Source organism: Malaclemys terrapin, chromosome 3 (assembly GCF_027887155.1).
Source record: "Malaclemys terrapin pileata isolate rMalTer1 chromosome 3, rMalTer1.hap1, whole genome shotgun sequence".
In the NCBI taxonomy this organism is placed as follows: Eukaryota; Metazoa; Chordata; order Testudines; family Emydidae; genus Malaclemys; species Malaclemys terrapin.
The window spans coordinates 177,167,825-177,180,286 of NC_071507.1; the positions used below are offsets into that span (position 1 = coordinate 177,167,825).

At 39.8% G+C, this 12,462-nt stretch overlaps 1 protein-coding gene across 2 annotated transcripts in view; it reads left to right on the forward strand.

Moving 5' to 3' along the window:
- ASAP2 (ArfGAP with SH3 domain, ankyrin repeat and PH domain 2) overlaps window positions 1-12,462 on the forward strand; it is a 183,449-nt gene that overhangs the window by 136,638 nt on the left and 34,349 nt on the right. For both annotated transcript variants that reach the window (XM_054022672.1, XM_054022673.1), the window contains exons 18-21: window positions 2,189-2,274; window positions 2,477-2,592; window positions 5,570-5,637; window positions 6,185-6,298. In XM_054022672.1, coding sequence (XP_053878647.1) covers window positions 2,189-2,274; window positions 2,477-2,592; window positions 5,570-5,637; window positions 6,185-6,298 — 384 coding nt within the window. The remainder of the gene's footprint in view (window positions 1-2,188; window positions 2,275-2,476; window positions 2,593-5,569; window positions 5,638-6,184; window positions 6,299-12,462) is intronic.

The following is a 12,462-nucleotide window of genomic DNA, read 5'->3' on the forward strand; positions in this document are numbered from 1 at the left end:
AATAGATTCCTTTATTGTTACTAGAAAGAATTCTCCAAGTGTTTTATGTAGCTGTGAGGAACTTTAGTTTGTTTGTGTTTTTAGTTTTGTTTTAGTTTAGTTTTAAATCTGAACAGTCAGCTGGACAGCCTTTCTGCATATCGACCGCTGCAAGCATCCCCCTTTGTAAAAGCCCATATCTAGAATTAATTCACCCTTTAGGACTCAATTCAGCAAAGCATTTATGCACATGCTTAAGTCCCAGTATCTTCAATGAGACTTTTAAGTGCCTTGCTGAAGAGGGGGTGGATGAACTGGGGCCATAGCTTTTAAAACTACAGCTGGATTTTCCCAAATCAGGTCTGCATTTCTGTATATACATTAACTCTTTTAGGTGTAACTTTAGCGCTCATGTGGCCAAGATGGGGTCTGCTCTGCAAGGTGGCTCTGGTCAAGAGAAAGCGTGCTCAGGAATGCAGCAGGAGAAATCCCTTCCACCCCAGGGGCACCTGTTCCAAACCCCCCAGAGTGAACACAAACCCACAGGAAAAGTACAGTGGATATAACAAGGGAAATATTTATTTACAGAGGGATGAGAGGAGAAAAACAACAAGGGGAAATATAGGGGGAGCAGTAAGACAGGGCTGCATCCAAGCCCAGGCCCCACAGGCCTTGTGGTACCACAGTCTGAAAGGGCAGACACTGAACAATGTGTCTGCACACAGAGTTCAGGAGTCCTGAGCAAAGTTCCAGTCCAGTGGTGAGTCTTGGGTGCTCCTGGTCGTCTTCGGCGCCAGTGAACTTCCCCAAACAAACCCCTCCGGTGCCCTCTTCTGCCGCTCTCTGCAAAGCCACCCATAGCGACCACCTCCCCACTTAACTAGCTACAGCCTCCCTCCTTGTTCCCAATGCAGAGTCACAAGCCCCAGTACTCACAGCCCCATGCAGCTCTGGGCAGCAGTGATACTGGGTCCAGCTCTGGCCTGTCCGTCTCGGGCAATTCCTCCCTGGCACAGTGCTCCTCCTGGCTCCTGTCCTGGGCTGTCCCTGATCGGCCCTGTCCTTCCCAGGCTTCAGGCAGGTTCTCTGCTGCTTCACTTTTCCAGGGCCTGCAGGCTGCCTCTCCCTGGAGCTCCAGCGCTGCCCCCTGGAGTTTCCCTCCTTTTTTCTTACTCTCCCCCTCCCCCTTAGGAAAAATATTTAAAGGGCCATGCTCTCTAAACCCCAAAGGGGTTACATAGGTTTTATGGAGTTGGCAGCTTGGTGTAGTGTAACTAAGCCTGGTTATAGAGTTAAAAGAAATGCATACACAGGGGTATGAAGGCCAGAAGTGGTAAATGCTGTCTTTTGCCATTTTCATTTGATTTTAGATTCTTTGAATAGATTTAATTGGAATGTCAGAATGTACCATTAGATCATCTAGTCTGACCCTCTGTATATTACAGGGCATTAAATTTCACTCCAATAACTCTTTTTATTAAGCTCAGTAAGTTTAGTTGGACTAAAGCATTTCAGTCTTCAGGTGACTAAACTGTTATGTGCCACGGCCAGAGAACAGGAGAGACCAAGATGCCACTAATGCCCAAGGTTCTTGCAATGGCAGAGAATTGATTTGGTGGGTTGTGCCCAGATGATCCTAGCAAATGATCCAGGCTGCCTAGGAAGGAAAAAAAACTACCAAGGTCCTTGCCAATGTGACCTTTGGGAAAATTCCTTCCTGGCCCCAAATTTGGCAGGCAGTTGAACACTGAGCATGTGAGCAAGACGCATCAGCCAGACATGTAAGAAAAAAGATTCTCAGTACTATGAAGTGCTTGTAAAGTTTGCTGGAGAAAAGAGCACTCTTAAGCAAGACCAGGAATTGGAGACAGTAGTCCAGATTTCCAACTCACTGATCCCAGCATAAACCAAGAGTAATTCTGTTGATGCTTATGAAGTTACATCAGTGTAAAACTGGTGTGGAAGGAGAATCGAGCCCAATATTTTCTTCTCGAAAGGTCTGGAGAAGAGTATTACATTCAGATTTGTAGGGAAAATGTGATTTTTTTTTTATTTTTATTTTTATTTTTTTATGAGGCAGGCAGAAATCAATATTCAGTAGTTGCACTGTTACAGTGTAAAATTTGTGCAATGTAAAATGTGAGACGTTTTCCCTAAAGATTCTTGTTAGCTGATAGTCAAAAGAAACACTTTTTTTTTTTTAATTTAGGAACAAGACGAAACAGCACTTCACCTTGCAGTTAGATCAGTTGATCGAACTTCACTTCACATAGTTGACTTTTTAGTGCAGAATAGGTAAGTGTATAATTAATTATTAAAATGCAACTATTTGAGCTATATGAAATAGTACTTCATGTAGAGTTACAGTGGGGGCGAATTTGATTCATAAACTTTAATTCTGTCTTTTGAAAATCTAGTTGTCCAAGTGTTTGTGGGAAGAGAACTTTATTAGCATGTGGCTAGGAAATTAATTTGAACCAACTTTTTCCCCCAACAGTGGCAACCTTGACAAGCAAACATATAAGGGTAGCACAGCTTTGCATTACTGCTGTTTGACTGACAATGTTGAGTGCCTCAAACTGCTGCTGAGAGGGAAGGCTTCTATTGAAATAGGTAAAAGGATAATGTGTACTCCGTTTCAATATTTGCTACTCTTGCAAATGGTCTCTGAGAAAAGTGTAGCAATGATAAATGAAGATTAGCAATGCGTTTGCATTTTCCCCTTCTATTGTGTGACATGTTCCACTGTATAATATCTCAATTCTTTTAGAAATGATTACAATACTGATTTTTTTTAAAATTCAAGTTTAAACAAAGCAGGGTGGATTGATTAAAATTAGTCATTTAAATCATCAAGTGGAAAGTCTTGAGTTAGATCATTGATTTTAATCAACTTTTCCATTTCTGTTTCCATTATCTAAAATAAGATGCATTCTCACTGGTTGATATAGCCGTTAAAACATGTTTTGCAACTAAATAGAGCCTTTACTCTAATTTTGGTACACTTTTTGCTACTTAGGATGGTACACTATAACTATATATATTTATTTAAGCAATTGTGTATCTATAACACTTTGAGGTTCAACCCAGACCAGCGAGAGGTTGTGCTGCCACCTGCCCTGTAACCCTGGGTGCCTGAAATGCTCTGCTGTGGCTCACAGCCCAGACACCAGCATCCAGCTGACAAGCATGTAGTTCCCTGAGTGTCTGTGTCCTTAGCAGCCTTGGTTCAGTGGTCTAATCCCAGCAGCCTTTCTAAAACACAGCAGCTCCACCCTGGTCTCCACCAGCCTTGGTAATAATTGCAGGGTGACCACAACGCACCACCAGTCCCAAATTTCCCCAAAACCGTCTGCCATGAAGTGTCCAGCCCTCTCCTGGAACACTGAGGGAAGTAATAAGATTTGTTGCTCCTTTAAAGAGACAAAAGTACAGCATATTACTTTAATTTCAACAACCTTTCAATTCAACCACATCACTGAATTGGATTATAGCAAAAATAAAACAAGTGTATTAATAGAAGGACAATAGGTTAAGTGATACCGGATAGAAAGGATTGAACAGATTACAAACGAACAAAAATAAAAATACATTTTCTAATGGCTAAAACCTAACTTAACATGATATAGACTTTGCCCAGTGTAGTTTTCTCACCATTCTTTGTCTGGCATGCCTGACCAGACCCAATGGCCAGGCCTCAACACAGAGCACAAAATGTTTGGTTCCTTTGTTGTCTTAGATGTAGGATAAAGGTGGAGTCTCTCTCTGTCCCTTATATTCCTAAAGGAATTTTGTTTGTCCTACAAGTCAGGAAGGCCTCCTGGGGATTTGGTCTCCTGTGTCTTTCTGAGGTGCAGGAGCCATGTTAATTCTCTGTCTGTTGAGTTCAGTCTCAGGATAACCCTCGCTGGTTTAGCTTGATAGTTTTGTTTACCTTTTATGTAAATGCACCTTCCTTTTCTCTGCCTGATGACCAGGCTGGCCAGCCAAGCAAATACACATTCCATTCTCTAGGGCAGACTGGGCTTATGCACTGATTGTCAAACACATTTTAAGAACATAATTCTAGCACATATCCATAACTCTTTGAACCCCCCCCATATATACATCATGCAAGAATGTGAGTTATTAGTTTTCCAATGGTGTAGTACATGCCGCCTTTTAGATACAGATTATAACAGTGTGTTAAGTGTAGTGAGTATGTCAGGCCTGACAAGAGCTGCTGACACAGAGTAGTGAACCATCACTGGGCCTCTGTGTCATAATAGCTTAATATTTCAGATTCTTATTAACTGTACTTTTTTAGTATGTTAGAAAAATGCTTATTTACTAGATGATTAACTTTTTGCTCATGATTTGAGTCAAACTGCATTAGGATGGTAACTGGAATTTAATTAAACACACAAAAAAAGCATATAAAATGTATTTGTATTAAAACAAACTTAAGTGTTTTGTATACATAAGCTTCTTGTATCAAACCATGTTTCACATTTATAACTAAATTATAATAAATTTAGGCCTTAACATATTTTGTATTAAATGCAGATTTCATTTTAAACAAGTTTACATTAAATTTATTATAATTTAAATACCAGAATTTAAAAATCCAATTTTTAATTTAAAAAAAAATGTATCCTCCCTGAAACAAAGGGGGATAAACTAGTGTTTTTAAACAATTTTTGAAACCACACCATATAGCTAAAAATCCCTCTGTTTAACTGGCCTGTAAGCAGGCTACATAGTGGGGTTTTCTGGGAGCAGTAATAACTTAGTGTGCTTCTTATATTAAGTTATCACAATGAGCAGCAGCCAGCTAGATGCTGCTGTGGGGAACTTAACATGAGGGAAGAAGATCAGTTTTAGAATAACTTAGTTTGGCTCATTTATTGAACTTAGTTCGGTTCATTTCTTGTGGAAAAAAATCTAATATCATTCTGGGATCAATTAACAGGAGTATCATACGTAAGATATAGGAACTTATTTTCCTACTCTGCTTGGCACTGGTGAGGCCTCAGATGGAGTACTGTGTCCAGTTCTGGGTGCCACACTTTAAGAAAGATGTGGACAAACTGGAGCGAGTTCAGAGGAGAGCAATAAAAGGTTTAGAAAATCTGACCTATGAGGAAAGGCCAAAAACACTGGGAAATGGTTAGCTTTGAGGAAAGAAGACTGAGAGGGAGACCTGATACTCTTCAAATATGTTAAGTGCAATTATAAAGACGACAGAGATCAATTGCTGTCTGTCTCATTGAAGGTAGGACAAGCCGTAATGGTCTTAATGTGCATCAAGGAAGATTTAGGTTAGATACTAGGAAAATCTTTCTTATTATAAAGATGGTTAAATACAGTACTGGAATAGGCTTCCAGGGAGGTTGTGGAGTCCCCATCATTGGAGGTTTTAAAGACTAGGTTAGACAGACATCTGCCAGAGATATTCTAGGTATACTTGGTCCTGCCTCGAGGTCCCTTCCAGCCCTACATTTCTATGATTCTGTGATTACATAAGTTTAGGTTTACCTCATGTTTAATAATGTGCTCACGTCACCTATTACACATAGCAGTGTGACTTTCTCTTCTCACTGAATTGTAGCCAATGAAGCTGGAGAGACGCCGCTTGATATAGCTAAACGTTTAAAACATACACACTGTGAAGAGTTGGTAAGTTTTGCATCTTCCAATATGATTTTGTTTTTATAAATAGAATTATTTCTGAACATTTAATAGTTCATAGTGGGTATTCAGTGAGAATTTGCAGCACACAAATACCTTCAGCATCTGTTCAGTCTCCTATAAGAAATGAATTGATGAAATCAGTCCAGTACCTCTTTGATGGGTGTCCACATATCAAAAACTGCCATAATAGTTAACTTCTTTGTTTGGCAGTCTCAACAGAGAAGCCAATAATTGAAGCAAATAAGGCCTGAGTTACCCTCTCACTCCATAACATGATTAAGGAGCATTGTTGGGTAGTGCAAGGCCAAGCTGTATCTGGTTTATTTGCTCTGTGGATAACCAGATTTCAGTCTTCAAGCTTGCCTGTCCAATAACTTTCAGAAGCACTAAACTTTGTTTTAAAAGACATAATCTTTGTACTTTAAAAGAAAAAAAAATACTGATTTTTACATCTGTTCAAGGAAGTTATATTTTAACTGTTCATAACTACTGCATATGGCATTGTCACTAACAGACTACTGTGTTTCCTTAGCTTACTCAAGCATTATCTGGAAGATTTAATTCTCATGTTCATGTAGAATATGAATGGCGGTTACTCCATGAAGATCTGGATGAAAGTGATGATGATGTGGATGAAAAGTTGCAGGTTTGTGCCTGACACTGTACATTTAACTTTACAAACATGTCTTTTAAAAATATTTGTATGCTTTAGATAAAATGTTACATTGTTTCTATAGGTAAGGGTGCAGAATAATGCAAATGAAATGTCATAATGAAAATCTGTGGTTTTGTTTCTAGATAATTTCTTGAATTATAGTTTGTCTGCCTTTTCCTGTTGGTTTTAATTACAAAACAATTTAGTTTGTCATAATCAGATGGTGCCTTTGTGATGTAAAGGAGGGAAATTGAGGCATGTGGTGACTCTTCCTCTTTCCAAAGCTGGCATTTTATTGATAGCTAGAGCAGAACACAATACAGTTTGTTTCAATAAATCAAGAGTTTTTGTATTTATGGGACGCATAGCAGAAGCTAACATCAAAGATAGGAAAGGTGCCATCAAAAGATAGTGATTCATTATAGAATCTTCACATACGTATAAAATGTCTGAGGTCAGTGGCTCTGGTTTTGCAAAGAGTTATGCATGGGCTTCACTTCAGTGCAATTAATCCTGTGCATTAAGTTAAGCCTGTCCATTTGTTTTTGCAGGATTGAGGCCTTGGCTCTGAATCCTCTCCATAAAATGCATATTTTCCTTTCCATATTCTGAGCTGGTGGTATTGATGGTTTTAGGGTAAAAATTTTCAGAAGTATCTGAGTGACTGTCTCATTTCAAAATGGAACTTAGGGCCAAAATGTTAAGGGTATTTAGATGCCTAAAAATGCAGATTGTTGCCTGATGAGATTTTTCAAAAGTGACTAGGGTCCAAACACCCACTGATTTCAGAAGCATGTAGGTGCATAGCATCCACTGATTTCAATGGGAGTTAAGCACCCATGTGCTTTTGAAAGTTCCTCTAGGTTCTGATCTGCATCTTTAGCTGCCTAAATGCCTTTTCATATCTCACCCTTAGGAGTTGTTGGAACTGAAGCTCCTAAAGTATCTGTCATATTAGACAATGAGACTTAGGCTCCCAAGCCACTTAGAGTAACATTTTCAAAAGTGCTGTAGTCACTTATATGGGTGGTCCAGATGGCAACCCATGAGCTGGATTCAGCCTTGTGGGATTATTCAGTCTAGCCCCCAAATGTGTCCAGCAGCAGCTGCCTAGAATGTGTGGCAGATCTAGAGCATTGCAGTGAAATGCTGCATGTGCCTGAAACCTGCTCTACAAAATGGTGTCCTCCATGCATCACGACCTTGTATGCCACATAAGTGTGAGGTCATGATGCATGGAGGATGCCATTTTGTAGAGTGGGTCTCGGGCACGTGCAAGAGTGTCACTGAAAGAGAGGGAATGTGCCGATTGAAGATCAGTGCCATCTCTTGCAATCAGTGTGGGGTGGAGTATTCTTTATTATCAGGAACAACCCTAACCAGCCCTGCACTCTGCTCTCCCTCCAGTCCCCATACTTAAAGCCCCGTGTCCTGTGTATCTGACAGCACTCAGTGGTGGACTGCTTGATTTCTCTCTCTAATGCAGCTGCCATATTCTTGAGTTTCTTCCTTCCCAATGGACACAAATGAAACAGCTGAATGAACTACATAACCAGACTAATCCTTATCTGTCCTGAGTAATTCCCAGCTCTCTCATTGAGCACAAGTTTGTCCAGTCTGAGAGGTCATGTGTGAGGTGAAATGGGAGAGAGAATAGGAGTGAGTGTGTGTGTGTGTGTGTGTGTGTGTGTGTGTGTGTGTGTGTAAGTAACCTTGAAAGGACAGACAGGGCCTTCTCTGCCAAGGGCTGGTACAAGGCTCACAGGCTATGAGGAGTTTTTGCTCCTCTCTGAGCTATGGCTAGATTCAGGTGCCCACAGCCATAGAACACCAGCACACACATTTTGAGTCAGGAGTGGGAGGGGTGTGCGAACTATTTGAAAGATCTCTGGTGGCACCCTGCCTTGATGTGATTTTTCTGGGATGTAGCAAAGACAAAGGACCGTTTCTCTTTGGTCAGCAACCAAAGCATATCTGCCTGTTGTGTTTGTTGTGGTGTGTGGTCCATGAATTTTAAACATAACACATTAAAAAGTAGTGCAACAGTAATCCAAGTGCAAGGGAACAAGTAAATGCAATTGCTGCATTAGGAAAAGAAAAGTCGATGTGGAGAATAGAGCATTTGACACTAAGTGGATTCAAACAAGATGACTTGTTCATTGAAAGTAATGGACAACCACAGTGCCTTGTGTAGTTGGTAGTGATAGTTGTGTGGAAGGAGTATATCACCCAACATCACAGCATGCTACACAAGACCAAATATGGGAGGTACACTGAAGAGTCATGTATCACTCATGTTAAGGACTTGGAAAAACAACAACTTCAAAGCAGAGACACATACTGATGAAATCTTCAACTGCACGACCTGCAAGTCTGACTACATCTTGTGAGGTCTGTCTCGAGCTAGTGAGATGTAAAAAGCTTTTTAGGGATGGTGATGTAGTTTAAAAAAAAAAAAGGGGGTGTGCAATCCAGATGGCTCATGCATTTGAGGATGGAAAAATGGAAAAGGATTTTGAGTGTCATTGTCTCACCAAACTGTAGCAAGAAGGGTAAGTTACATGAATGATAATAGAGTTAATATGGAGATATACTTATCTCATAGAACTGCCTTTACTAGCAGGGCCAAATATTGATTTTGCCCCAGAGCCCTAAGTGGCCCTCTCAAGGATTGAACTCATAACCCTGGGCTTAACAGGCCAATGCTTAAACCACTGAGCTATCCTTAGGCTGTTAATATGTCCTCAAAACTCAAGACAGCTGCTGAAAAATGTACTTACATAGCTCTAGATGAGAGCATTGATACCAGTGACCTCAGCCCACTATTAATTTTCATCTGAACTATTGATGAGGATTTCTCTGTGCTTAAGAAGATACTGGAATTAATTTGACTCAAGTGTAGTACAAAGGGGGTGGAGATTTACAAGGTACTTCTGCTGTGAGAAAATATGGCAGTTCCCAAGTGTGCTCGTGCATAGTCACAGATAGTGCCAAAGCAATGACCAGCAGTAAAGATGGATTAGTAGGTTTGCTGAGACAAAATGGAGTTGAATGTCTTATTCTCCACTGCATCATAACCACGAGGCACTTTGTGGGAAAACTGTTAAAATTAGACTTTGTGTTGAAGTTGTGTTCAATGTTTGGAAGCACATACATTTGCAAAAGCCCATTCTCAGCAATGAAACGTCAAGTCAAAACTTTGCAATAAGCCGGAGAGCGACATTCTCTGCTGCTGTCTCTGACTTGCAGCAATGAATATTGATGTTGACATTGAGATATTAGTGCAAGAAAAATGTTTTCCTCAGCGTTTTCACTAAGAGTGAGGTATTCGCTGATGTGTATTTAATTTTACTACTTAACACCATTAATGTCTTAATGGCTAAATCTGAAACCTAAATAGATGATAAAAAGAACAGGAGTACTTGTGGCATCTTAGAGACTAACAAATTTATTAGAGCATAAGCTTTCGTGGATTACAGCCCACTTCTTCGGATGATCTGATTCTAGAAACTGCAGTTGCCCCAAAATTAGCATCCAGCCCACAGCATTGAAGACTGTGGCCCACCCTCATTTTATTTAAAAAAAAATTGAGAAGCATTAAAGGTGATCTGCAAAGGATTTTTTAAAAAATGGGTTTATGCCCTCTTTTGCTTCTTTATGATGTATAAAGAAGGCCTGAAAGGCTTTTGTTAAGTTAGGTATCTTTTTAAAGTCTTCCCTCCCTTCCTCCCCCCCCTCCCCCCATGTTTTACCTTAGAAGTTTCTGACTAGAAATCCTGTCCCCTCTTGGTAGCTAAACTTTCATTAGTTTAGCTCTTCCAATATCACCATTTCATTAGTTTTCCAGTCATTATATAGTCTTCCAGCTTAAATAGGACCTATATTTCCAACATTAAAAATAAATTAAAAAACAACCCTAAACCAAAACTTTTCACACCCACTTATATATCATAAAGAAAGGGGAAAAGGTATAAGCCCATTGTTTTCTTTTGCTGGTCACCTTTAAGGAATGTCTCAGCAATCAAATTGTTGGATTAGCTGAATGGTCCTTGCCCTGTTCTGAAATAAATGTCTCCTTCACTGGAATATCACTTCTGTTGGGAATACTGTCTGTGCAGAATTCTTATTCTTGGGTCTTATCTCCTTAGTGCAGGAGAGATGAAACTTCTCTAGTGCTTGTGATTTTTTTAACCTTTGACAGCAACTTTAATAGCATAAATCATGAACTCCCCCTACTGACTGTTGTGTGCCAGCTCCTGCAAAGTATAAACGCTACTTCCTTCCCTTCAGTTTCTCCTTGACTGTCTTCAGTGATGAAGTCCTTTGCAAGAGATTGGGGTTCATAGGCCATTTGCTGCAACTCTTCATTGGATCCTGATAAGGTTTTGTCCGTATTATGTAGCATTAGGTATAATAGCCATATTGCTGTGTAGAATATCCTTTTCCTGCTATAAACCTTTCTTCCAGCCAGCTCCATTATGTTGTTAAACACTTTAGATCTTCTTGTCTGTTGTATCCATGCATTTTGGTTATGCTCTGTACCTTGTTTTTGTTTTGTTCTGTTTTCCTACTGTGCTCAGGTGCCACTAGTCCTTAGTGCCCAGCACCTTTTTCAGTTCTCTGACATCTGTACTTTGTTTTGGTCAGCTTCTCAGCTTCATCTCTTTAAAGAAATAATTTGCTATCAGCAGTAAGGCTAAAGTAATAAAACTGGAACTTCACTAGGCTTATACTACAGGGACTTCTGAAAGAAGATTAAGGACTATTAGTCTGTGGTTATCATTTGTGAGTTACATTGCATTCACTGTTGACTGTTGTTGCGTTTGGTCACATTAGAGTTCTGTTTATAAATGTCAGATAGCTATCAGATGAAGGCCTTTTGTCTTTGTCTTTTTTTCCACGGCCCCTCTTTTTATTTGTAAAGAAGTTTTAAAAGTTTTTGTAATTTTTTGTTGGGCTAGGTCACTTCTGAAATTTAGGCTTTTCATAGAATCATTGGACTGGAAGGGACCTCGAGAGGTCATCTAGTCCAGTCCCCTGCACTCTTGGCAGGACTAAGTATTATCTAGATAATCCCAGACAGGTGTTTGTCTAACTTACTCTTAAAAATCTCCAATGTTGGAAATTCCACAACCTTCCTAGACAATTCCAGTGCTTAACCACCCTGACAATTAGGAAATTTTTCTTAATGTCCAATCTAAACCTCCCTTGCTGCGATTTAAGCCCACCGCTTCTTGTCCTATCCTCAGAGGCTAAGAACAATTTTTCTCCCTCCTCCTTGTAACAACCTTTTATGTACTTGAAAACTGTTATCATGTCCCCTCTTAGTCTTCTCTTTTCTAGACTAAACAAACCCATTTTTTTCAATCTTCCCTCATAGGTTATGTTTTCTAGAACTTTGATCATTTTTGTTGCTCTTCTCTGAACTTTCTCCAATTTGTCCACATCTTTCCTGAAATGTGGTGCCCAGAACTGGACACAATACTCCAGTTGAGGCCTAATCAGCACGGAGTAGAACGGAAGAATTACTTCTCGTGTCTTGCTTACAACACTCCTGCTAATACAACCCAGAATGATATATTCACTTTTTTTTGCAACAGTGTTACACTGTTGATTCATTTAGCTAATTTCCCCCATATTAATTTCCCCCTATTATTACTCACACCTTCTTGTCAACAGTTTGAAATGGGCCACTCTCATTACCACTACAAAAGTGATTTTTCCTCCGTTGGTATCCTACTGTTAATTGAATTGTCTCATTAGACTGACCTCCCACTTGGTAAGACAACTCCCATCTTTTCAAGTGCTGTGTATTTATACCTGCTACTGTATTTTCCACTCCATGCATCTGAAGAAGTGGATTCTAGCCCACGAAAGTTTATGCCCAAATAAATGTGTTAGTCTCTAAGGTGCCACAAGGATTCTTTGTTGTTTTTCCTGATACAGACTAACACAGCTACCACTCTGAAACCAAATAGCATATGTGTTCACTATACTGTGGGTATAAATACCTACTTGGCCTGAATGCAGTTGCTAAATGGTTTATTTTATTTATACCAACAGTCTACACAGCTGTGTGTTTATCTAACCTTATTTTTAAAGGCTCATTTATACTCTTGTTGATCTCCGGAATGTTACAATTCAGTTCTGTGCTA